Source organism: Taudactylus pleione, unplaced genomic scaffold (genome assembly GCF_031769625.1).
Source record: "Taudactylus pleione unplaced genomic scaffold, aTauple2 ptg000393l, whole genome shotgun sequence".
Taxonomy (NCBI): domain Eukaryota; kingdom Metazoa; phylum Chordata; class Amphibia; order Anura; family Myobatrachidae; genus Taudactylus; species Taudactylus pleione.
In genome coordinates, this window is record NW_028284794.1 from 5,120,092 (window position 1) to 5,146,489 (window position 26,398).

The 26,398-nt window shown below is 39.5% G+C and overlaps 2 protein-coding genes across 2 annotated transcripts; one reads left to right on the forward strand and one right to left on the reverse strand.

Moving 5' to 3' along the window:
* Window positions 1-9,095: 9,095 nt before the first annotated feature.
* Window positions 9,096-10,736, reverse strand: LOC148507420 (homeobox protein siamois-like). Its single transcript, XM_088446095.1, has 3 exons — window positions 10,397-10,736; window positions 9,604-9,824; window positions 9,096-9,212 (listed from the first exon to the last, which is right to left on the reverse strand). Exons 1-3 carry the CDS (start codon window positions 10,734-10,736, stop codon window positions 9,096-9,098), a joined length of 678 nt encoding a protein of 225 aa, XP_088302221.1.
* Window positions 10,737-13,439: 2,703 nt separating this feature from the next.
* On the forward strand, window positions 13,440-24,246 carry LOC148507421 (homeobox protein siamois-like). Its single transcript, XM_088446096.1, has 5 exons — window positions 13,440-13,752; window positions 14,389-14,609; window positions 14,808-14,981; window positions 23,620-23,728; window positions 24,191-24,246. Exons 1-5 carry the CDS (start codon window positions 13,440-13,442, stop codon window positions 24,244-24,246), a joined length of 873 nt encoding a protein of 290 aa, XP_088302222.1.
* The last annotated feature ends 2,152 nt before the right edge of the window (window positions 24,247-26,398 follow it).

A 26,398-nucleotide genomic window follows, 5' to 3' on the forward strand; every position in this document is an offset into this window, starting at 1 on the left:
CAATTAGACTAATCATCAACCGCTACTTGCCCATGTCAGTAGGATAGAGAGAGCTTGAACAACCTACAACATCCAGAATGGGGACTTATCCCTAAGGGGAGTCGGGGGGGGCGGCTGATAAGAGCTTAGACAGCAAAATCCACATGCACAAGATTGAACGTAATAATATATGCAAGATTTCACCAGTTTCCTACCTCCATACTGGGGAAGGTTATCCAAACCGGAACTGACATGGAATTAAGCAGGAGAACATTGATCTCCTCTGAAACCCAGTGCCAAGTATAATTTGCAGGGCAGTACGTAGTGCCAAGAATATTATGCAGAACCATACCTGGTGCCTATTGGCTGACAGCCCTGTTCCTGCTCTGCATTGAAATCTCACAGCCAATCACAGTTCGCTGTTGGACAGGAAACTGAAGATATATGATTCAAAGCTGCCTGCAATTCTGCTTTCAGAGAGAGGAGCATTGACAGCAGGTGTACAGCCAGAAGCCAGCATAACAAAACTGTTAGTGAATGTTGCGTCAGTGTCTCTACGATCTGTTACAATGTGTATGCGAGGTAGCATCCGGGGGTGGTAGCGGGCACACATTTTCACCTCTGGTGTCAAATCACCTTGTCCTTGCAGGGAGAGATTACCCAGGAAGCTCCAGAGATTCATAAAAAAATAAAAATAATGAATAATTAACTTTAGTACATTGAAGGATAACAGTCTGAATGACCCCACGGGATGGCCCTTAATTCCTCCCAATGGCACCTAGTTGCAGTGGCGGAACTAGAGAGTGGTTGGGCCAGGTGGAAAGATCTGCCTTGGGCCCCCTCCTCCCCTCAAGCCGGACCTCCTCCTCCCTTTTCGTTACGGGCAGCTGAGAACTATAATGAGTCAATCCTACAAGGGCTCTGAATTATATTGTTTTCTGGAGTTGCTGAATTGACACAAATCCGTCGTTTTTTCCTGTATTTAAGGGACAGTGGTACATCCAGCTCCTAGGTTGTGCTATGGCCACCAGTGTGGCCTCGTCATTCACAAGTACTTATAAGTTTGGAAAAGGCGATATCTTTGTCGGATCCAAGTATTGGCGGAATAATTTTTTCCGGTATATTCATGATTTGGTGTGGCTCCAAGGACGATATCATTTCCAGAATGGAATAAATGAACCACTTGTGATGAGTCTATAAAGTTCACTTTTGAAATCAGTGACTCTGCTGTACATTATTTAGATGTACTTGTCTCTGTACAGGACGGTCTAATACACACAAATATATATATGAGAAGCTGACGGACCGAAACTTCTTGCTTCCGGCCTTCAGCCATGACCCCACAGCATTAAATAAGAGGCTTGCCTTTTTCCCAGTTCATCTCAGGTGACCTTAAAGAAACCAACTTTTAAATGGATCAGATGATGATAAAATTACTCAGTGGTGGCTTCATAATGCAAGATTTAATTGAAGCCATAGATCACAGGTTCTCGAACTCGGTCCTCAGGACCCCCAAACAGTGCATGTTTTCCAGTTATCCTCACAGAATCACAAGGGAAATAATTAGCTCCATCTGTGGATCTTTTAAAATGTGTCAGTAAGTAATGAGTACACCTGTGCACCTGCTGGGTGACCTGGAAAATGTGACCTGTGTGGGGTCCTGAGGACTGAGTTTGAGAACCACTGCCATAGATAAAAGCTACCTACACACCTATACAGTTATTGGGCCGATTTGCGAATAATCTGGTGATCGGCCTGATTTTGGGCCTGATTCAGACCCAGTCGCTAAGCTGCGAGCGCTCACTAGGGGCGATTATCGCATGTCTGCGGCCGAGAATCGTGCGCTCGTAATACACAGACTGGACGCTACTTTGAGTGACAGCGCCGTTTGTGGGTGGTGACGGGAAGGTGCTTGTGAATGGGGGAGTGGATGTGCGAACGCAGGCGTGTCTGAGCGTCAAAACGGAGTTTAATGGGTGTGTATAATTAGCAAAGTTGTGTCATTGTACACGTCACTTGGTTGCTTTTTAGCCTGAACTGATCGCAGTGCTTGCGGTGGGTTACGGGCAACCTCAAGTGCTGCGTGCAGCTCCGATAGGTCTCGCTGTTACCGATTAATCAGACACTTCTGGGAGATGACGTATGCTAGGAGAGAGAGGTGGGCGGCTTTATACTCCTGCGTACGCTCACTGCCGTCGCCATCTAACATATAGAGGGCGTCCTTACGCCAGACAGTGGCCATCGCAGGATTTGCATACCCTGCCCCTTTTGGCCGCAAGCGATCGCGGCTTAGCGTCCGGGTCTGAATCAGCCCCTGATTGTATAGTGTGAATGAATGATTGTTTCATCGATAAAACAGTAAGAAAACATCCACATTCCTTCCATTATCTGATCTGTCGGTCAAGAACGAAAATCTCGGCCTCAAATTCCCGATATCGAGCAGTGTGTGCGCATTTTCAATAGTCTGCCCATGTTTCCGATGTTCTCCTGTTACTAAGGGCCTGATTCAGCAAGGAACGCTGTTGCCTATACGCACGCAATCTGCCGATTGTTGCGATCTGCACATGCGTCTGCAACGCAGTGCGAGTGCGCAAACTAGCCACTGTGATCGGGACTGCAATCGCCGATGATACGCAGACCCACGGCAGAGTGATTGACAGGAAGTGCCGTTTGTGGGTCGTGACGGGAGGGGGGTGTCGGGCGAACGCAGGCGTGCCGGTGCGTTGGGACGGCGTTGCAGGGCCGTGCATAAACTATCTACTGCGATACCAGACGCAGCCCGAGGCCTCACAGCGTGCGCTGAAAGAAGCAATTCCTGAGTGAGGTCTGACCTGCCTTACTGTGCGTATGGGTCCGATGTTACCGATTGTTTCGCTATGTTGGCCAAGTATACGGATGCGAGCAAGGGGAAGTGGGTGACCTTATGTTAGGCTGCGATCGCAATGCGAATGCCAACATTTACATATCCCGGCTGATATTACATATCCCCGCTGATATTACATATCCCGGCTGATATTACATATGGCCATATGCAATATCAGTGCGGTGTGGTGAAAAATCGCTAACGTCTATCGAAAAATTGCATAATGTGTAGCACAGATATTGGGGCAGGCAATTTGCTGAAAAATCCCCCCCCCATTTCTCGTCCCAAGAAAAAAAATCTGCCAGAGTGTAGCTAGCAAAAGTGTGAACTCTTCCCAGGAACAAGAACTTAACTTTCTAAGAGCAAAATTCTGAAAAACTCCAACAAAACCACTTGGATATAAAATCTTTCCACTTCCAGCAAGTTTGCTGTAACAACTGCCAAGTATTTACGGCCATTGGTCTGCACAGACACAGAGTTGCCTGTTTTAATCTTGACTGATGATTCCCCCCCCAAAACCGGAGAGAAATTGTCTTTATTTTAAATTTAATAAAGTTTAGGAAGTATTATTAAAAATATATTTAAATATTTTATTTAAAATAAGTAAATATATGTCTAGGGGGTATCTCGCACCCTCTCGGTCCATAGACCCCAATTGTAAACTTACCTCCCACCCCCCTATTGACAGTAGCCTCCTCAGTGGTCACAGATCCAATTAACAGAACCCCCTGACACTCCCTGGAGGCTGTGCGGTTGCATGGAATGCGTCAGTTGACGCGCGGCTGGCTGCATTCGCATGACACGGGACCATGCCAGTTAATCAGCTAAAGGACTCTTCATTGATGCCATGTTTCATCAGGGCAAAAAACATTAAAGATTGGGTGGTGCACAATGACGTCACCAATTTGAAATCAGCGGCCATGGATGTATTAACCAGACGCCCGGCATGTTATTAAAGTGTGGGATGCACCACATGCTCCAGCAAGTATGTGGTCTATTTCCAACTCGCCCTTGTGGACTGTTGAATGTGGGCAAAGCCACCAGACAATATAAAGAGAGAACGACCCTTCATCAGTCATCAATAAGATTGGCCTTGGATGGGGGAGAAGCTGAACAGTCTGTGGCCAAACATCTCAAGTACCATACAAATGGATTAGCCATTTTACGATATAAAATGATCCATTGTATGCCACCTTCCATTGTGGGGAGTTACCAAGGCAGATCCCTCTTATAACTAGAGGCAAGGCGGGTCCATCGGTTATACTGTATCGGTTATATTGTATCGGTTATAATGTATCGGTTATATTGTATCGGTTATAATGTATCGGTTATATTGTATCGGTTATAATGTATTGCTTCTTTCACTTTGAATGAGCAACTGTCTTTAAATTGTTTTCTTGAGTAATAAGTGATTTTCCCCCTATTTTGGTCTAGCTCTAATGATCTTTTTGACAGAATTTTATTAATTGGTGATTTCTAAATATATTTGTTGTTTAATATTGTATGTACATTATTCATTATATGTTGAGTATGTTACCTTTAATACGTTATGTGCACAGATCGTCATCCGATTTCTATTTGTCATGCCAGCAGTTTTTGTGGATTTGTTTTCAATTCACTGTCTGTTAGTTCAATAGGGTGATGTTTTTGTGTCACATTTGTCACTAGGACGCGTGCAAGGTGGCTAGGGGGGGCTTCATCGCAGCTGCTTGATGTCATTGGACCTTTACATTATTCTGTATCCCTGACAAAGGTTACTATAAAACCAAAACATTGGACTAGCCTGTGAGGGTCTGAGAAGTTTTTTCTTGTCGGGAGTGCCGCTAGTTATGTGAAGTATATAAATATATATAATCGCATGTAGGACAGGGATTTTATTCGTTAAAGCAGATTTGTACTTAGGATGCAAAAGCTGTTCCCTAGTCATGTTCAACACCTCTTGTTTCTGTTTTAAAAGTAACTGCTTATCATAGCCCCTGTAGAAATTTGTGTACTACCAGATCGATTTGGGGTTCCACCTGCTCCGGAATGTATGTTATACGGGCTACTCTCATCATTTGAGATTCAGCAAGAGCTCTCTTGAGTGATGGAGGGTGGAAATTATTAAAGACCAAAAGAGTGTTACAGTCCATCTCTTTGGTGCATACAGAATTTGGTAATTTTACCAGTATCTATAGTTAAATTTATTTTCAAGAAATTTATTTCCACATATAGATGTTCGCAAACGATGGCACTACGTTGGAACCCATCACGCATCCAGTCTTTTGTCTATTAAAGCTTATGTTGTAATTTATTTATTTATTAACATTTTCTTATATAGCGCAACATATTCGGGTCAATGTTACTCTTCATAGCTACATAAAGAGATTAATATTGCACTTGTCAAGCAAAGTGTTCACATGTCCTTTATCAATTTGGATTTACCTAAAGGAGAAACTGTGTCATTCACCGATGCACAAATTTCGGCTATTCCGTTCACAGATACGAACGATTCAAGCTTAGGGCCGTATTCAATTTGGAGCAAAAAGCCGTTTTCGGCGAAACTTTTTCGCTGATGACGTCATTTTTGCCGATTCCACTTTTACCCATATTCAATTTGTCCGACTTTTCGCCGGTGCGAAAGTTTGCCTCATGTAACCAGTGGAAAAGATTCACCAATGAATAGCCGGCGGAAATAAGTGCAGAATTGGGGTTTTGGGGTGCAAACTTGCGGCAACCACCCTGCACCCTTTTTACACCCCCTTGATGCTAACTGCATCAAAAAATGCTAAAAAAAACCCCACAAGGGACACCCCAAAAAAACACTTTTAAAAAGTGGGCAAAAAAGTTCAAAGTGGGGGTACAAATTCAAAAACTAGCGAAATACCCTTTGGGGGGGGGGTCTGCAAGTATGGGGGAGGTGTTTGGATTGCAGGTGCATTTTTGGCGCTTTTTAATGCTTGACTTTAGCAACTTTAAAATATGCCTGCACCCATTTTCATGTACCCCAAATTTAATGGGAATACTTATTTTCCCCCAAAAAAATTGGCTAAATGCTGTTCTTCACCACTGTCCCAAAGATGCTAAACAGCACCTATTGAGACCATTTAAATACCCCAAATACCTCCAGCAGGGCAATTCGGGGGTATCCATAGTGATCCCCCATGTCAGTGCATCTTTTGGGGGGTGTCAGGCAGATTTCCCCATTTTTGAGAGGACTTTCCGCCTGTTCAAGTTTCGCCCCGGTGCCGTTTTCACATCCTTTGTAATTGAATAGGGTGAAAAGCGGCCGCGTGCACGGAAAGTGCTTTCACCAAAAAACGCGATGTAGGCGGAAAGTCCGGCAGGCGAAAAGTCTGGGACTTTTCGCCTGCAATTGAATACGGACCTTAGTATCCAACACGGCTGAGGACATTTACAGTCATTTGATTAAATTGAAGAAAAAAGAGACCGACTCCCTTTTGCATGGAAGGACGCTGTCCGACTATTATAGATCTAAAATTATCCCTCGGGGATTTAGAGTTAAGAATTGTCCCTCGATAGGTAGAAAGACTTTGGATAGCTTTCTTAAACAAAGGTAAAGAATTAAATTGCATCAGATCCAAAACTGAAGCCTATGGGGAACTACATAAAACTAATAATTGCATCTACAGTGATATCGTAGATGTTTTTATGTTCAAGTTTACCACTACTTTATATATCTGTTTCTCTGTAGATGGCAGATTTGTTTATATTTACACTCATTTCTATGATGACGGACAGGCAGCAAAGCCATGCCCACTGGAGTCCGTCGAGTTGTCTGCGCTAACGCGTATTGTTATGACGTCACCACGTTTCCTACAGGGAAGGAATGGAGGCTCATGGGAGCACTTGGGTGAGAGCACTACTGTTTTTGTAATATGTTTTTTGATATATGTATATATGTTTTTTAATATGTTTTTTATTTTGATTACATTTTATATTTTATAGATAGATATAATTTTTTTTTTAGTTTTTTTGGTTCCTAATTTGGAGGCTAGGAATCCAACTATGGTAGCAGCTATTACACCTATTACTCACTTTTCCATTTCTTGGACTAAGCCAATATTCGTGAAAATGCTAAATTATGAAATCACTTAATGAAGTCACTGGTCTCTTGTGATTTGATAGGCTGCATCTTCGTGAATATTGGTTCAGCCAGTGGTCGTCGTAAGGGGGGTGAAATCTGCACTCGGGTGTCACCTTCGGAGCGGGTGACTCCAAAATGCCGGCTCCTCTTCAGTGACAGGGGGCGGGTGCAGCAGTGTGACATTCCCCTGCAGCCCCTGGCTCCTGTCATAGAAGAGAAGCCGATAGTGCAGACAGCCCAGTCTCTGGGGGTAGCAGAGTGTCTCCAGTGATGCTGGACTGCCTCCGGAGTGATGTTATCAGATCGTCAGATCCTCCATGAGGTCACACCCCCTTTTCGGGTAGGTGCCCTGCCGGTGCGCAGGAGGTCTCCAGAGTGTGCACCGGGTGTCACCAGGCCCTGGTGATGCCTCTGTTTCAACTTCTTCTACTACAAATCTGTAACATTGCACTTTATATGTGAATAACATATAGACCATTCCTGATAAAGTAAAAAAAAAAAAAATAGTGCAAAATAATACAAATATCTTATTACAGGTTGAATCTCCCATATCCAAAATGCTTGGGACCAGAAGAATTTGGGATATCAGATTTTTCCGCATTTTAGAATAATTGCATACCATAATGAGATATCTTGGGAATGGGACCCAAGCCTAAGCACAGAATGCATTTATGTTTTTTATGCACATAGCCTGGAGGTCATTTTCTACAATATTTTCAAATACATTTCTGCATCAAACAAATTTTGTGCAGATACATGAAATTCATTTATGTTTTATACACACTTTATACACACAGCGTGAAGGTAATTTTATACTATATTTTTTTTATAATTGTGTGCATTAAACAAAGCTTGTGTACCTTGAATCATCAGAAGGCAAAGGTGTCACTATTTCAGTCATGCTGAAAAAAAAAATCTGTATATTTTGGAATATTCCGTATTATGGAAGACTCAACCTGTTGGTTATGTCATGTTTGTCCGTTTCCACCAAATTGTTAAAAATTTGACTGATACCCCCAGAGAAGAGGGTTTCGTGATTGATTCCCATATACCTCTTAAATAAAGGATAATTTCCAGAATATGTTTAGAATGTGCTGTGTGTGGAATTCCATGCAAGTGAATTGAATGGGTGTTTCCTTTGTGGCTGAGAAGAATAAAACCCACAAACATGGAGTATAAACATTATGATTATGTGATCCATTATAATCCCACTTTCAAAGTCTCCCCCTTTGAAGTATATTTTTTAATACATGTCTCGGTCACATAGACATCTCAGCAGACACCAGAATGTGTATTGGGTACATATTGAGACCCCTCCTTTCATGTATTTGTGATACTTTTTGAGCTTTGATCCTACCCGGGCAATCCTGATATAACACCTTGGTTTGTGTATTGTTTGTTTTTTAAAGCATATTTGAAATTACTGTAAAGAAACACTGGTTTCTTTGACCACACTCTTTGTCAACATTTGGTGACACAATGTTATTACATTTAAAATTATCTTTTGTTTTTAGTAAAAATGACTAATTCAGCCTTCTATCATATGCATTTATTTGCCTTTTAATACCAGTACATTTTTATTAATAAAAACATGGATCTCAAAGAGACATAGAAAATAATAATATTACACAAATTCAGTTATCATTCATAGTATTAAATATTTTCTTTGATGCACACTAATTGATCAGTGCTAAATAACTTACAAAATTACACAGTTTGTAAAATATTTTGAATAAATAAAAATGAAACAATGTTAATCTGATATTAAACAGCACACATGCATCTTAAATATGTTTTGCAAATACATAACTATAATATTTAAAATGAAAATCAAGTATATTAATTTAGAATATAGCCTCTTATAACTTGTACTACTAGAAGCATCTATAAAGTTTACATAAGTTTAGAGACAAAATTAATAAATAAGTAATGACATTTTCAGCTACAAAAAATAGCAAATTAATGACATCTGAAAGCATGGCGTTTTAAATACAAAAACATTAAAATGCTTGAATGCAAAAAATATTAATACTCAAATAGATAACTTTAAACATAAAATATAATATAATATATAAAAAATATTATTAAGCTTTGATGTTCAGGATCCCTAGTTTTCTTTGTGCAGATTTCTGTTTGGATGAAACTGACATTCTTACACAACTGGTACTAAGATGACCCCGCATGTTCAAAGAATGGCTTTCCTCCAATACTTCTGCCAGCCTCTGTCTCTTGGGATTTGGATTGTTTAGTAAGGTATCTTGCTCTTCGATTTTGAAACCAGACCTGAAAATGAAAAAGATACACATTTATTTAAAGGCATGCAATGATTATGGGGGGAAAAGGCATGCCATTTCACCACTCGAGTGTTATATCCAAGTAACTTTTATATATTTATAGAATTTAAGTAACTTAGATATAGCAACAAACATACATATATATATATATACTTAAACATTTACATATATATATATATATATATATATATAAATATACATGTTATGTAACCACCTGATCATTATATATATATATATATATATATATATATATATTTTATTTATTTTTTTAAACAAATATGCATGTTATTTAATCACCTGATATCCAAGATACTTTTAGTTCAATGTCTTGTTTATTTATGTATTTAAATACACTAACATCTCATTTCAAATATTATTACCTGAATACGGGGCTCTGGGATCCTGGTAACCTGGGCAAAGTAGCATCTGCTCACATAGTCTGGGTATGGATTAAATTCAAATTGTTTCTGGAGGAAGAGGGTTTGTTGCTTGTTATACAAGGTTCTCTTTCTGTGTTTCTGAACTGAGGTTGATGGGAATCTATCGTCTTCCTCATCTCTGGTTTTCTTAGAATTTTCTAGTTCTTCTTCTGTTAAGGGCCCTGATAGAGATATTAATAGGGATAAATAAGTATGCAAATGAAAGGAGGGCTGTTTTTGCAGACATTTAGGCATATGTGATATTACTGCTTTTAAAATGTGAGAGATATGCCTCAACATATGAGTTATCTGTCAACGTGTAGTTGGAGGAGACCAATGTACTTCAGAGCTCTCTAGAAGAGTTAATTAATAATTTGAGGACATTTCTGGTAACAGGAGAAGACTTAGAAGTTTCTATGTGAAATGTTTATAGATCTACTTGTCCCAGGAAGAACAAAAATATTTATTTGAAGAACTGAGGACATTGCTAGATTGTTGACCTAAATCCCACTCTGAAACTAATCCCCAGTACTCAATCAGAGAAGAACATTATGAGACCTAAGCTATGTAAACAAAATTATATAAAATACATTATAAAACATAACCAAGTGAGACTGTTGTAAACATTTTAGAGTACATATATTTGGTCTGAAACCAACAAGCATGTACTTATATTTTATGTTTCACATTTTTCTTACCAGTACTTAAATGTTACCAATGTATTATTATAGATAACATAAAATACGAAACTTACCTTTAAGTCTATTCACATGGTGACTAGGGAGAGGGGGCTCTTCCTGATTGCCCTTGGATGGCATAGATAGTTCTTGCTTGATGGGTCTGCTCATAGGTCGGCTGACTGGAGTTTCATATGGGATACCCAGGATGGAGTAAAGTTCTAACAGGGTTTCTTGAAGTATATTTGGATCCTTAAGTGGTATCTGCATTTCCATGCCTGAGAGAAGCTCAGTATGTGCCCCAGTAGTTGCAACAGACTTCTCTTGGTTGCCTGGTGGAAGATACATGTCTGGGTAGTCTTCTTGTAGAGAGAGTGCATTGCTTATGACTTGGTCCAACTCAGGGTCTCTGTCCATGTGTAGTCCTTTTGATCTTCTCTGTTGAAATGTTGGGTTATGCTGACCCTGAGCCTCTTTTTATAACAAAGAGCTCTTGGAGTGGTCACCATTTGTTTGGGGGGAACAAAAGAGAACCTCCTTTGATATGACTTAAAAGAGGTGATGAGGCCTGTGGGCCATGACCTTAAATAAACATTTCTCCCCAGTTCACCCTTCACTGTTCAGACTTCATATAGTCAAGAAGAAGAAGAAATGTGTTATAGCATTATGTAACCTAAACACATAGTACAATAAAAGAGTGCACATCAAATACACTCTAATCAACATCTTCAGGTTGACATTGGAGACTAATATATTATGTTGAAACAGCAATACTAGCATTCAGACATGCAGACTCAATCTCTGGCAATTAGCAATACTGAAGTTTCACTCATAAAGGGACCTAAAGGGAAAAAAAAATAATGTATATGTATATATATATATTATTAATATATAAAACATTTTTTTTATAGTGTTAAATGTTAAATCCATAAAGTTTAAAGCATGGTATGCAGTTATATATTATATAATGCTGCTTGTTGGAACCTTTATATCTCTGGTATATTTTTTTTTTCAGTATGGTTGCCAGAACTATGTCATAAGAAATTACAGTTGAAAATAGAGTAAAAACATTGAAGATGTATACTTAATAAAAAAAGATAAACACTAATTTTGTATTAATATTGTCAAAGTATAATAAAGAGATTTGCCAGAATTGTTATTATTTTACCTATTTGCATGATTAGAAAAACCCCAAACAGAACTTTTTACAATTTGATAGCAGGGCAAACAGAATACTTTTACAGACACCAAGTATTTCAGGAAGCTCTTCACTCTAAAGTTAACATTAGTTTGGTGGAAATTGTGCAAGAAATAAATATGGCAGCTGTTATTAGTTGGAGGGGGTGCAGATATTTTGTACATTGGCTGCACACACTCTGTGTTATGTCCATGCAATAATCCTATGTTTCTTTTAATGGAAATGTTGTCAAATACACAATAAAAGGAATAAATATATAAATATATTCACACACACTATGGACAGTTCTTTTTAATGGAATCGGTATGTATTACCGCCGGCGGTTCAAATCCCGACAGCGCATGCCCGGCAGGGGTGAAGATCCCGACTGCTGCTAAAGGTAAGTAACCCTAATTTTCCATCCCCCCTAACCCTCCCTTAGGGGTGCCTAACCCTAACCTCCCCCCCATTGCCTATCCCTAATCCTCCTCTAAGTGCCTAAATCTAACCCCCCCTCCCCACTGCCTAAACCTAAGTCTCCCGGGGGGGTGCCTACTGTAACCTCCCCCCGGGGGTGCCTAACCCCCCCTTTCCCTAACCTAAACCTAACCCTCCCAGGGGGGGGTGCCTGACCCTAAATCCCCCCCGGGAGCCCTAAACCTACCCCTCCCCCCTGCGGCTGTCTGCGCCCGGCTTACCTTTGATCAGGATGCTGGGCGTCGGACTACCGGCATTGGTCTAATGACAGGCGTCGGGGTTTCGACGCCGGTCATTAGACCCTTGCTGGGATTAGGCAGTCGGGAAGCCGGCGGTCGGGATTGCGTCCGTCGGCCTCCCGACTGCTTCCCCTTTTAAATTAAGAGGCAGAATTTGCCATAGAAAATATTTTTGATTTATGATTTTGGAAATTGTCCATATATAGAAGAAGTTTGGACATTACAGTATTATGGCTTAATGAATAATGCAGATAATTTAATGATTCAGCTGTAAAACACAAGAGAATGACATTAAGGATCCCGTACCTGTGGCAGATATGAATCTTCATGAGCTAACAATATTAAGGTAGAAAGGGCCCTAAAATACTATAATCAGACTTCAAATCGTGCTAATAATATGCTTTATTCCTATAGCATACAGTTTCATTAAAAGAAACATTTGTTTAAGTGAAAAACATATTTTTATTTGTCTGTCTATAATTTCATTATTTATACATCATATCTATCTGTCTGTCTATCTTTTTCATATCTATCTGTCTGTCTATCTATCATCTATCTTTCTATATATCATCTATCTATTAATCTATCCATGCAAATTCAACTATTTTTTATTTTTATCACATAATTTTAAACAAAAAAAAAAATCAGAACAAGTGAGAGACAAACAGAAAGTTGAACTTCTCCTGAAAACTATATATACTGTATTTCCCGTATTATGTCCTTTGCAATGATATTACACAACCCCTGGCAATAGATTGGTTAGTTAATTAAATAAAGTTTTTACTTTGCTTATAATTATATATATATGGCAATAGTTTGTGTCATCCTATGTATGACACAGAACCTTCATAGACAGATGACATAACTTAGTGTATAAAAACATCAAACACCATCACCAATACACACATTTACTTAATACACCTTTTTGCTTTTTCTGAGTTACAATGAGATATCAGTGGGGCAACATCAAACATAATCTTCAATACACACATTACCATAACAAGTCATCCAGTGCTGTTTTTGGGTCACAATGAGATGGTCAATGGTAAAAGGTGTCTGGGGAGGATCAAGGAACATAATCATTAGTCACTATTAGCAGAAACTTCAAAGGATGGCCACTTTTTTTCCCTGCATGAGAATATGTCCATTCCACACTTCTTGGAGGATATAAATTGCCTGAAGCCACTGGATCTCTCATTCCACTGAAACCACCAGAAGGGAGCAGTCATGGATTCTGAGCTGGACCAAGTGATCTGCACTGTGCTCTCTCTAGAAGAAGAGTATTCAGCATTGTCTCAACCCCTGAGGAACCAGGAAAATGCTATCCACAAATCTCCTGATCCTCTCTCATATGTGAAGACCCAAGACGATCTGCCGAGCTCAGATCTTCAGCAAGTTCTACTAGAACTTTATACTCTTTTAGAAAATCAGGAAGGAGCACCTACCTGTAAATTGATGGACCCAGTGGAGCCAATGGTTAGGTTACCATCTTCCATGGACACCAGAGAATGCTTTTCCACCAGTCATCTGCCATTAAAACGTAAGTTGATTTTCTATGTAATACTAATAATGATGATGATAATAATGTTGTCTAATATAATTAAATCAATAACTTGCAGCTTGATGAATTTGATGGTAAAAATTAGATATTTAATAGTAATCTTTAGGAGAATAACCAAAGCTTTATCAATAGGTATCTAAATTTATTATATTGAATAGTATAAGTAAGAGTGACAGAAATTATATAGGTATAAACCATCTAACCAAACAGAATAAGTTAATGTATAAAACTATATACAGCTTGGTTTTTTATGTAGAATTCATATTTATTTTTCTCTTGGTTTCATAATGATGATGTTATAATGATTATTATAATGTAGTTGGTATTAATATTATTATTGTTATAATTTATTCATAGTGCACATGCGATTCTTCTATGAAGTAGGAAACATTCACTTTGGAAATATTTTATATATCTTAACACTCCATCATCTCTGCTTCACCTACAGTTTTTAAATGTAACAAGTATAAAATAAATATTGTATTTTAATACATTTCATTTTGTAAGACTGTTGTATTTAAATAGCTTACTGCCTATATATTTATTTTATTTTAGGGTTTTGTTTGCTTTACAAATCTTGTATTTCTCTAATTGTACAATGACCTCTCTCACCAGGAAAATTCTGTGAAGGAGAAAATAAAATTACTAAGAAACCCAGAGTTGAGACTGAAGATCCTAAGACCACCTCCTCAACCAACAGGTGTAGAAAGAGGGCGATGTACAGCAAAGAACAGACCGACTTCCTCCTCAATCAGTTTTGTTGTGACCCGTATCCGGACTTTGTGAGAAGATGTCAGATTGCCAGTATAACAGGGATTTCAGAACCTAGAATACAGGTAATAACTGTTATTTTGTGTGTGTGTGCCTATCTATCTATCTATCTATCTATCTATCTATCTATATGTATTTTGGAAACATTATTATCAAAGAACAATAAAGCACTTAAAAAACACACAATACAAATATTTCCTGATTCTGTTTGCCCCACTCTGTCCTTGTCTATCTCTTGATTGCGTTGCTCTGTTTTCTTTCAGGTCTGGTTCCAGAACAGAAGATCAAGACATCCTTTACAACTCAGCAAAACCCAGGATCCTGAGCGCACCAAATCCTTATATAATGGAGGGGTCTGCAAAATTTACACTGAAAATCCTCCAAATCTACAATTCTGTGGAGGTGGAGGAGTTGAGTCTCCTGAAGACATGTGGATGGTCTTAAATACAGCATCTGTGTTATATTAAATACATTTATATTATATTATATATATATATATATATATATATATATACACACACACATATGTATAGCTTTATTATGCAATGGACATAATATGTATTTCAGTAATATTTACTTGCAATAGGTACTTAGTGCAATAACAGCAGAAAGACTTATTAACTATTTTCTTCCCATCTAATTTAAAATGTTAAAGCTAAAGTAACAAAAATTACCTTTACCAAGGCAAAATTAGAATAAAGCACAATGTAAAAAAATTATATAAATATAATAAAAATAATATAGAAATAAAAATATTAGATATGTGTAATCTAAAATGAACAGTAAGATCATTCAAACAGTAAACTGGTGGAATTGAGGATTTATTTATTTTATTACTAAATTAATATAAATATTTTATGATGACTAATAACATTTATATTTGTAATATTTGCAATAAATGGACATAAAGTTGTGTAATTACTTGATCACTGTGTGGAAATATAATGAGAACTTTTATAACTTTTTGTTTTTAATGTTATGAATAAACAAATTTGTTTAAATTTATTATCTTTTCTAAATGTCTATAAAAAAATGACAGATAAAACATAATACATAGATGTCATGATAGCTGAATATAGAATTATTTTCTTGTTACATAAACTTAACTTGATTGAGGGTTTGGTGTGTGGGAAATTTCTCCTAAAATGTATAATTATTGTAAATGTTTGCTATTTATTGTTTAGATAATAAAATATATTTAGTTTCAGCAACCTTTTTTTGTCTTATTTGCTTGAAAAGTAATCTGTGTAACATGCAATATGAGGTTTGAAATTGGCAGGTGTCTACATGGTTAAACCTGAAAGGATATCTGACTGATCACAGCCAAATAAATCTTACGTTAATTTACATATAAATCTCACTATTTGACCTTTGGTGGATATAAAGGAGATTCCATAGATCGTACAGTATAGGTGACACCAATGCTTTTGAAAAAACTTCAAAAGATATTCATACTCTGTTTCTTTGGTCCATTAATTCACCAAACCAAACCGAATTCAGAAAACAGATAAAGAGATTGGCCATTTAATTTCTCTAGAATAATACTATCATAGGGCCTGATTCAGAGCCGCTCGTAAGCGGCCGCTCGTTCGCTCTGAGCGAAGTTCGCACATCTGTGCATGCGTATGGTTCGTAATGCGCATGCGCCAACCAGTCAGTGCGGTCAGAAATCTTGTGCTCGCAAAATAGCGAGGGGCTGCTAATTTTATTGACAGGATGAGGCGTTTGTGGGTGGTAACAGGGGAAGGTGCTTGAAAACGGGGAGTGGAGATCAGAACGCAGGCGTGCCTAAAGGTCAAAACGGGCGTTTTAAGGGTGTGCATAATTAACAAAGCAGCGTCATCGACCACGTCACTTGGTTGTCTTTTAGCCTGAACTGCTCGCATGATTGCGGTAGGAAAATGCTACCACAAGAATAGCGAGCAGTTCATACGCCTTTCGATGTACTCGATTAATCAAATAAATAGCGGAGATGACGTATGATGCGAACGTCCAAGGGGCGTCTTTACAAAATAGTGAGCGCATGATTCGGACGCTCGCTCAGACATAGAGGCGTCAACAGACCGCAAAGAGCGAGCGCTCAATTTAAATAGCCAGCCCCTTTTTCTGAACGAGCAAGCGCAAATAGCGTCCGGCTCTGAATCAGGCCCTTAGTTCCATCTGATCTGTGTTTGGCTTAAAAATGTTGATAGCTGTTTTAACTTATAATTATTTGTCATATGCACTTAAATTGCATTACAATATATATTTTTTTACTACTGTATTTAATTTGTTTCCTGCATGAAATTACAAGTTAATGAATTTATTCTATATAATTAAATGAGAATAGCTACAGATCTGATGACTGTACCATCCATAATGTGCCTAGTCTATATGGCTTACCTCTGCACATACATATCCTATACTATTCTATGATGTAGCCTTCCATGCAGTAATACAATATGGATATGTATATATTTGATTTAGGATTAAATAAAAGATCTATAGAAACTTTTTAGCAGTTGCTTTTAGTGTCGACTTACATAATATATATTTTTTTCAGTATAAATGATAATACATTATAAGTGTTCATCTTTAAAAGAAGGGTCCTGTTTGATCCATAGCATATGCATATCAAATAAATATTCACAATTCACATTATATTTTAAACAATACATCTGTGCTGCAGCAAAGAGAGGTGTGAAATGGGTGGAAGTGCCTGGGTAGGACCAAAGGAATGAGTGATACCCCAACTTCACAAAGACATCAAAAGGGGGCTCACCAATACACATGGTCTACAAGTTGTCCACAGATACTGGTGCTTCCATTTTACCAAGAGAGGCACTCAGACATGGATCCTCAGCTAGACCAAGTAATCAACACTATGCTATCTCTAGAAGTAGGGTTCCCAGCACTGTCTCCTCCCCTGAGGAGCCCAGACCATACATCTAGAACTTCCAACAATCAGTTATAGACTATATATATATGCTGTTTATACATTTCCATTTTACTGCAAAAGTTACATGAAAAGTTATTAAAATGACTGAAATGTGACACAAGCACACACACATAGATGACACAAACACACACAACTGACATATTTAATGGTCTATGTTTAAATAAATGTAAGTTGAACATCTTAAACACAAAGGGGTAGATTTACTGAAGCTTCTAAAACAGACAAGTGGTGATGTTGCCCATAGCAACCAATTAGATTCTAGCTATCATGTATCTATTGTATACTAGAAAATTATACATATAACCTGATTGGTTGCTATGGGCAACATCACCACTTGTCTGGCTTTGAAGCTTTAGTAAAGATACCCCAAAGTCTCTCTCTCTCTGTCTCTCTCTCTCATGCAAGACCAGGAGAGTCAGACATCTTTATAGATCCCCTGTTTCCCTGCAGAGGTATCACAACGGGTGGTGATGCCCAGTGCGGCATCTTCAGACCACTCGCGTGTGAAAATTGGCATAGCCTCGTGCCCGTGAGGCACCCTCTGATTTGTCCCATTATGCAGTCACGCCCCCATCCTTCTCACACTGGGGGCTTGCACAGTGGTCTAGGAGCTGCTGGGCAGCCCTCAGCTTCTTAGGACACAAGGAGGCATGGAATAGATTGCACATGTGATCGTCCATCCATCATCGCTGCTCGCCGCTCGGCATTCCCACACCTACCAGCATGCAGGGGAGGCTGGCTGGAGCCTCTAGTCCTCCTGTAGAAGACAATATTACTTTTAGAATAATGATTGATCCCAACAACTCCACACCCACCAAGGGGTGTGGATGATAGTCCCAGGCTTCAGCCCAGGCCTGGGGTACCCAGGAGAGAGGATCCTCTTTATTGGGGGGTCCCCACCTCCCCCAGGGATCCCTAGCCTGGGCTGACTAGTGTGAGGTGCGAATGCTTTGGCCGAGGGGACCCTGTGAAGTGGCTGTGGCATTATACCCCAGCTAGTGGAGCCCGGTGCTGGTTCTAAATATATGGGGAACCCCACGCCATAGTCTTTCTCGTATTTTTAGAACCAGCGCCAGATCCAAGAGCCTGGTGCTGGTTCATTAGATATGCTGGACCCCTACATTTTTTTTGCCTCCCATATTTTTTGAACCAGCACCGATTCAAAGAGCCTGGTGCTGGTTATGCTAGGGGGGACTTTTTAAAAAGCTATGAAATTCCATAGACAATATAACTGACTGTTTCAGTTGTCCCATTAGGCTTCTTACACATGATCAGAAATCTCAGAAACCTGTTGTAAATCTTCCATTCAAACTCCAAAAAGCAATGAAATTCCGATGATTAAGGCTGACACCTTAATGGACGTGTATAGATATTGTAGGCCATCACACCCTGTGGTTACCTGCAGATTCAGCATTCTCTTGGAGTGAGGTTGCTGCCACTCACAATGGTGGAGCTGCTATATCACAGATTTGTGTGTTCACTGGAATACACACATGGGGTAAATTTACTAAGAATTGAGTTTGTGTGAGTTTGCAATCTCACGTGAGTTTAGGCATGTTTTTCATCTTGCAAATTTACTAAAGACAAACTCGAGTGAGTTTTGCAACTCACAAATGTTTCCAATCTCACTAAGAAAATTGAAGTTTCAAATAGACCACATCCTGAGCTGCGAGTTTGGCAGAAACATACACAGATCAGTGCGATTTGTGTATGTTTCTGCCTGTATACCTAATATAAAGTGTTTTTATAAAAAAAAACATGAGATAGGGTCCCCCCCTCCCAAAAGCCTAGCCAGCCAGTCCTGCTTCCTAAAATTACGGGGAACAAAACTAGTAGGGTTCCACCGTAATTTAGGTACCAGCACCAGGCTGCAGGGCCAGTCCTGGTTTTAATTATAGGGGGGGAAAAATGCGTAGGGGTACTCCTATAATTAAAACCAGCACCGGACCCAAAACGACCAGGGTGTAATGCCACAGCCCGGAGACCCTATTACTGGGTCTCCAGGGCCAAAGCATTCTCACCCCAAGTCGCTCAGGCCAAGCCGGGGATCTCAGGGGAGGTGAGGACATTCCCAAAAAAGGGGTTCCCCCGCTCCCAAAACCCCTTGGTCTGAACCCCTGGTCTGTGGGTACGGGTGTAATAAAGTGGAAAATCAAAGTAAACTATGGTATTTTACAGTGGAACTACAGGTGCCAGCATGCCTGCCCTTTTGCACTTGTGGAACTACAAGTGCCAGCAGGCGGCTGACACCCGTACCTCCACTGTAAAATAAATAGTTAAATAAAGATGGTACACACACACTGTCTACAGTAAAAGTTTAATATATACATAGCTCACTTACACATACCTACCTGCTGCCAGATGTTCCCATGAAGAAATCCATGAGGAATGACCTGCAAAAAAAAATCTTATGCTCACCTCCATCCTCTCGCTGGTCTCCGTAGCATCCAGGGGGGTCTTTGCAAAAAAACAAACAGGAGCCGTAATCTCATCTAAACTCACAAGTAGGGGGAGAAATCTTTTTCTGCGTCACCATCGGCAAACTCACTTTCAGCTAAACTCACTTCTTAGTAAATTTGCGAGTGGTTAAAGGGGAAACTCACCCGAGTTTCGGTGAAGCAAAGAGAGTTTAAAAAAATAAAAACTCGACCAAACTTGATTCTAAATTTACCCCCATGCAGTCTATGCAACTGGAGCAGCTATAAAACAAATTATAGGCCCGCCATCCCTGCTGTTCTGTCTCCCCCCCATCCGTGCCACTGTCTCACCTCCATTCGTATCGCTCTGTATCCCCTCTCTGCGACACACTGACTTCACCCCTCTCTATCCCACTCTGTCTCCCCTCAATCCGCACCACTGTCTCCCCCTTATCCAGGTCACTCTGGCTCCCCAACCATGCTGCTCTGCCCCCCATGTGTGCTGCTGTCCCCCTACATATGTTCTGCTCTGTCCCCACCATGCTCACCACTCTGTCTCCCCCTTTTCCACGCCACTCTGTACCCTCAGCTGTGCCGCTCTGTCCCTCATCTGTGTCTCTCTGTCACCCCCCTCGATCCATGCCACTCTGTCTTCCACGCAACACTTTGGCTAATGTAATGTTTCAGTTAAAGTGTGGAATGAGTCTGACAATGGAAATGGTATTTCACTAGGAGAGAGCAGGTAATGTGGAACAGATTTGGAATCAAGGAGTATATGTGAGATGGGGGCTGATTCCAATGTGGGGAGTGAGTGGGCTGTAGAGTGATGAGTATGAGATGGAGAGTTAGTCCAATGTGGGAACTAGGTAGGTATTTAGAAAGGTCTCCATGAGAGTACTGAATCTACAGTTAACCACAGGGTGTGATGGCATACCATATCTGTATTGCGCAAGGAACACATCAATTAAAGCATCAGCCTTAATGATCAGAATTTCATTGCCTTTTGGAGTTGGAGTTGAAGATTTACAACAGGTTTCTGATATTTCTGATCATGTGTAAGAAGACTTTACGGGACATTTGAAACCATAAGGGTTTTTGTCTATGGAATATATATATATATATATATATAGTGTCCTGATGGAAATTTATGGTGATTAATTGAAACGTTGACTTAAGTGCTAGTTTCATCATGGGCGTGCCACCATCTATTCAAAAGATTATATATATTTTGTGGTGAGAGTGGGTCTCTCTCACCTGAATTGCCCACATTCTGGTGGGATCAGCTCCCTCCAAGGGAGGTTGGAGTGAAGCCTGTGCATTCTGCAGTGGCAGTGAGGTGTGGAATTCCAGGTTGTCACAGTGGGAAAGGAAAACAAGACCAGCACATTCTGCAGCTGCAATAGAATATGGAACTCCGGGTTTTCCAGGTCACCCAGAGCCAGCAGGAAGTCAGCAGTACAGAAAGGGTTTAAAACTGTCACACACCTGATGCTCTTTGCCCTGATGCTGTCTAGTGGCCAGGTAGTAGGCCTACGTGTTGTAGTGCCAGGCACTAAGGGCTATGCTAGCAGAGCATGTCCAAGTGCAAGCCACTGCCGACTGCTAAGCATAAGGAGTACTGGGACATTTTACTTTATTTGTGTCATATGCCTGTGCGTGTCCTGGCCAAAGCTCATGCTAAAGTGCAGTGTCTGCTGCCATTAAAAGACACTGCTTTACCGAATACTTGCATGTCGGAATTCTCATTTCTACACCCTGTGTTACTATATATATATATATATATATATATATATATATATAATATGTGTGTGTGGTGAATGCAGTGGAACAATGCCTTTTGTTTATTTGAATGTATTTTTAAGGTGTTTTATGTCTGATATGCTTGGTGTGTGTCTTACCTGTAAAAACCTGTGTGCAGGTGAGCTTTTAAGTTTAATTCTAATGCTATATGCACTGAAATAGAATATAATACAATGTATTTGTTTCTTTACTTCTATATTTAATATGTTGCTTGTATGTAGATAAAAAAATAATACATTCATAATCTGGAATTGATAATACCCACCCATCTGATGTGTTTGTCTTTTTAGTACTGTATTTAATGTTTCTTGTAGGAATGTATAAAATAATTAATTTATTACATATAATTGATAATAGCTACTGATCTGATGTCTGCACCATCCATAGCGTGCATAGTCCATCACTGTATGGCCTGTTTATGGGCCTCATTCAGAGATGCATGGAAGCCCGATGGTTTGCACAATTCTCCAATGGTGGGCACCTGCGCATGTGCAGTTGAATTAAATATTTATGTATTTATTTGATTTTCGACTAAAACAACTGATTCAACTTTTTTTTCCAGTTGCATCTAATGTCAGGTTATGCATGTTGGAAAGGTGTGATGCACTGGAGGCCTTGGCCGGGCTACTGGATTCAGCAAATAGAGAAGGTCTCTGTGTGATCCATAACACATAACTGCCAGAGTAATTTACAAATTACAGCTTTAGCATTCATGTCCAGGTGTGAAATGGGTGGAGGTATCTGGGTAGGATGATAGGAATGAGTTATACACCAACTACACAAAGGCATCAAAAGGGGCCTCAGAACTGTCCTTTGTTCCCAACATTCAATCTGTCTCAAAATCATGTTACATACATCTAAAAAACATAGCTAAAATACAACCATATCTTACACAAAACACTGCAAAGACTAGTCCATGCTCTCATTATTTCCCGCATTGATTATTGCAGTAGTCTCTTCATTGGTCTTCTCCAAACATTCTCTTACCATACAATCCATGTTGAATGCAGCTGCGAGGCTGATCTTCCTCGCCAAACGTTCATCGTCTGCAGCTCCGCTCTGTCAGTCCCTACATTGGTTGCTGATTTTCTAGCATATTCAATACAAAATACTTTTACTTACAAAATACTTTTACTTACACATACGAATGTTAACCAAACCCCTCCAACATACATCTTTTCGCTTATCTCAAAATATCTCCCAACCCAACCTCTCCGCTCTGCCCAAGATCTGCGTCTATCATCCACTTGCATTACTTGCTCCCATTAACGTTTACAGGACTTTTTTGTGGCTTCACCCACTCTGTGGAATGCCCTCCCATGCACAATTAGACTTTCCTTTAGTCTCCAAACCTCAAGCGTTCCCTGAAAATTCACCTCTTCAGATAAGCATATCAGATTTCAGAACTACCCACATAACCTACATAAACTTATACTACTCAGTTACATCCTCTCTATACAGGCCACACATAATCTCACATATTTTCTCTTTCTTCCCTTTCACATCCTTCTGACCCTTGGCCAACATTCCTCTGTAACTGGATCATACAGCTCACTAAGCTCCTTTGCAATCTGGCTGGACCATTATGCAATAGGTAGCACCAATCCTTGTGTATCAATGCCAATTTCCCTATAGATTGTAAGCTAGCGATCAGGGCCCTCTTAGCTATAGGTCTGTCTGTTATTACCCATCTTTGTTCTATTACTGTTGTTTCCAATTGTAAAGCGCAACGGAAATGCTGGTGCTATATAATTAATATATAAATAATTCAATAAACTAGACCAAGTACTCAACACTTAGATGTCTGTAGAAGAAGAGAAGCCAAGACCATCGATCTAATACTTTACCTACTTTCACTAATTTCATGCCACTTATGGAGGACCAAGACGTTTATGACCTATACTCTGTTTATCATTCCAGCAAGAATCCCAGACTAACAAGACCAGGGGATCTAAATTTCCCCAACAAGTAACTGAAAAGACATCGTCCAAAGACATCAGAGAAAAGTTTCTCAAATATCCAATGAAAAGTAAGTTTATTTTGTTTCATGTTTACTTCTATACGGTACTTCTTTGGGAAGCAGACATATGATGCCCTATATTTCATTTGAGGTTGGACCCTTAAAGTTTTAAATAATAGAGAATTTATATTTTTGTTGAGAATATGAGACAGGTTCCTTTCATATACTGAACACAGCTCCACAACCAGTTATGGTTATATAAAATACATATTATTATATATTTTACACCAGAAGTACTTGATGTGTTGCATGATCTGTATGTGGTGTGCGTAGATTTGTTTTGCTGTTAGCTTTAGGTATTATCTCAGAACCCTCAAGACTGTATTTTGCTGTCTTCACAGAATAGGTGTTGCAACACTTACTTTAATTAAAATATAATAATAACAAATAGTTTTTACAAAATTAATAACTTAACTGCCAAAATCAAATTCAGAATGTTCAGAAATTGTGTTTTTTTTATGATTTAATTAGGTCATGAACATAATAAACAGGAGGCTTTACATAGAAAATACCATTTAATGGTTTAATTGTTAAAACATAGACAAATAGTTAAGATGTGATATAAAAACAATTAAACCACATATACAACAGCACATAACAATTACACATGCATATATGACTGGATCCTAGCTAGATTAGATGTAGAATGTCTATTTGTTCAATTTAAATTCCAAGCCACATGAAAAGGTTACTTTTTTTTCTATGTAACTTTCCACAATTGAAAAGTATCAATTCAGTAAAGCAAAGGTCAGTTCAAAATCCTTGGTTTCGATCTTGAACTGGTCGATCTTTCATATGTCGACCTATTAACTGTCTACCTATTTGATTTCGATCTTGAACTAGTCGATCTATTAGGTTTCGAACTTGTACTAGTCGATCTTTGATGTGTCGAAGTATTCACTGTCTACCTATTTGGGTCGATCTTCCAGTAGTCGATCTTTTGCTATGTCGACCTATTAACTGTCTACCTATTTGGTTTCGATCTATTAATCTGTCTATCTGGTGTTTTGTCGATCTGTTTTGTTTCGATCAATTTTCAAGTCTATGTAGTTTCTTGTCAATCTGCATAATATTGATCTTCTGTTGTGTCGATCTCATGCGTGTGTCGATCTTCTGGTGGTCAATATAGGGGTCTGGTCGATCTATGATTTGTCAATCAATGTTGCCTGTCGAACTAGTTGGTGTCGATGTACTGCGGTCGATGTGTGTATTGGCAATCTCCGTTTCGTCGATCCAACAACCGGATACCACTTTACAATGCAGGCATGCCGGTTGATGCCGGTGGTTTAATACACAGCCGTCAATTGTGATTGATAGACAGTGGCGTCCCAGTGTTTCGGAGTGTTAGCCAGAAAGCTTCTAATAATAATTTGACCTCAGTCTTTGTTAGCTGGTATCCTATTTACACAATTGTATCGCAGTGAACGGTTCACTGTAATTGGCGTGGCCACGCCGAGGTCCGTTCTGGCTGGTGCTCCTTACCCTACAAGAAGTGGGAGTGAATCTTAGAGCAGAGTGCGGCGGCTGTTAGCGGTCTCTTTCCCGGCTGCTCAGCAAGTGCATCTGGATAATTCACAGCATATGCCGAAGCAGTGGCAGGAACGACTGATGCCTGGAGGGTGACGTCAACGCGTTTCGTCCCGTATATCACCAGGACTTTCTCAAGACTGAATACCAGAGCCTATAAGGAGATACCAGAGGTATCAGGTACCAGGTATTGAACATAATTCATAGTAACAGTGCCAGGAATTGCAGTGATTCACTGCTTAGCGTGTTTTTTTCTTGTATATGAACATCTATTTAAAACTTATCCAAGATGTTTTTATTAAAATAAATATATATATATATATTTATTTTAAACACATAATATTAACATAGATTTTTTTTATTTATTTTTTAGCATATATATATCGGACCATCAATGTTTGGACTATCGTGACTTTGATTTTCTTCTGAGCAGCTGCCAGGTATACACTGGGGGGGCTGAGGGGCGTTAATTTACATTTCCCCGGTGGGTGATCCTTTCTGCAGCCTCTGGGTGAGTAGGTCCTGCCGTGCTGACTGATCGGCGGTGGTCATCAGATGGACCAAGAGAGGAATGGGTACCATCCTAGGATTAAAGCATATATACCCAGTAGGATTGGCTACAAGGGCTGTGTGGTGAGTATACATGCGGAACGCCGAATTGATGAAAAAGCTCAGGGGGTGAGTATATATAATACTCACCCCCTGAGCTATTTTTCATCTCTCGCTGACAAATACCGTCCAAGAGGGGGAAGTACGTTAAAAGCCAAGAGCTTAAAACTTACGGTAAGAGATCCCTGAAATACCATCTTACTCCCCGCTGTGAGAAGGAGATTGGGGCACTAGACAGCAACTTAACGGTTTACAAGTGGAGATACATCCCTCAAAAGACAATTCACGCTATATATATTTTTATACATGTGTTAACTCTCATCTAGCAATTTGCATTTTTATATACAAATGAAGATTATATATATATTAACTCAAACTATTGGCATAGTCATTCAACACCTATCTATCAGTCAGGCATTCGCATTTCGAAACATTCTAACATTCTCAATACGCTGACTCGCCAGCGACACACCCGAGAGATGGACTTTTTTGCATTCCCTTATGGACACTTCCCAGTCACCATCCAGAAACACCCATCCCTTT

Coding starts and splice junctions, on each gene's coding strand:
- LOC148507420 (XM_088446095.1), bottom strand. CDS start 10,736: ATGGACAGAGACCCTGAGTTGGACCAAGTCATAAGCAATGCACTCTCT. Junction 9,825..10,396: donor CCATGTGAATAGACTTAAAG/GTAAGTTTCGTA, acceptor TATCTCTATCAG/GGCCCTTAACAGAAGAAGAA. Junction 9,213..9,603: donor TCCCAGAGCCCCGTATTCAG/GTAATAATATTT, acceptor TTTCATTTTCAG/GTCTGGTTTCAAAATCGAAG.
- LOC148507421 (XM_088446096.1), top strand. CDS start 13,440: ATGGATTCTGAGCTGGACCAAGTGATCTGCACTGTGCTCTCTCTAGAA. Junction 14,610..14,807: donor TTTCAGAACCTAGAATACAG/GTAATAACTGTT, acceptor GTTTTCTTTCAG/GTCTGGTTCCAGAACAGAAG. Junction 14,982..23,619: donor CTCCTGAAGACATGTGGATG/GTCTTAAATACA, acceptor TTATCATTCCAG/CAAGAATCCCAGACTAACAA.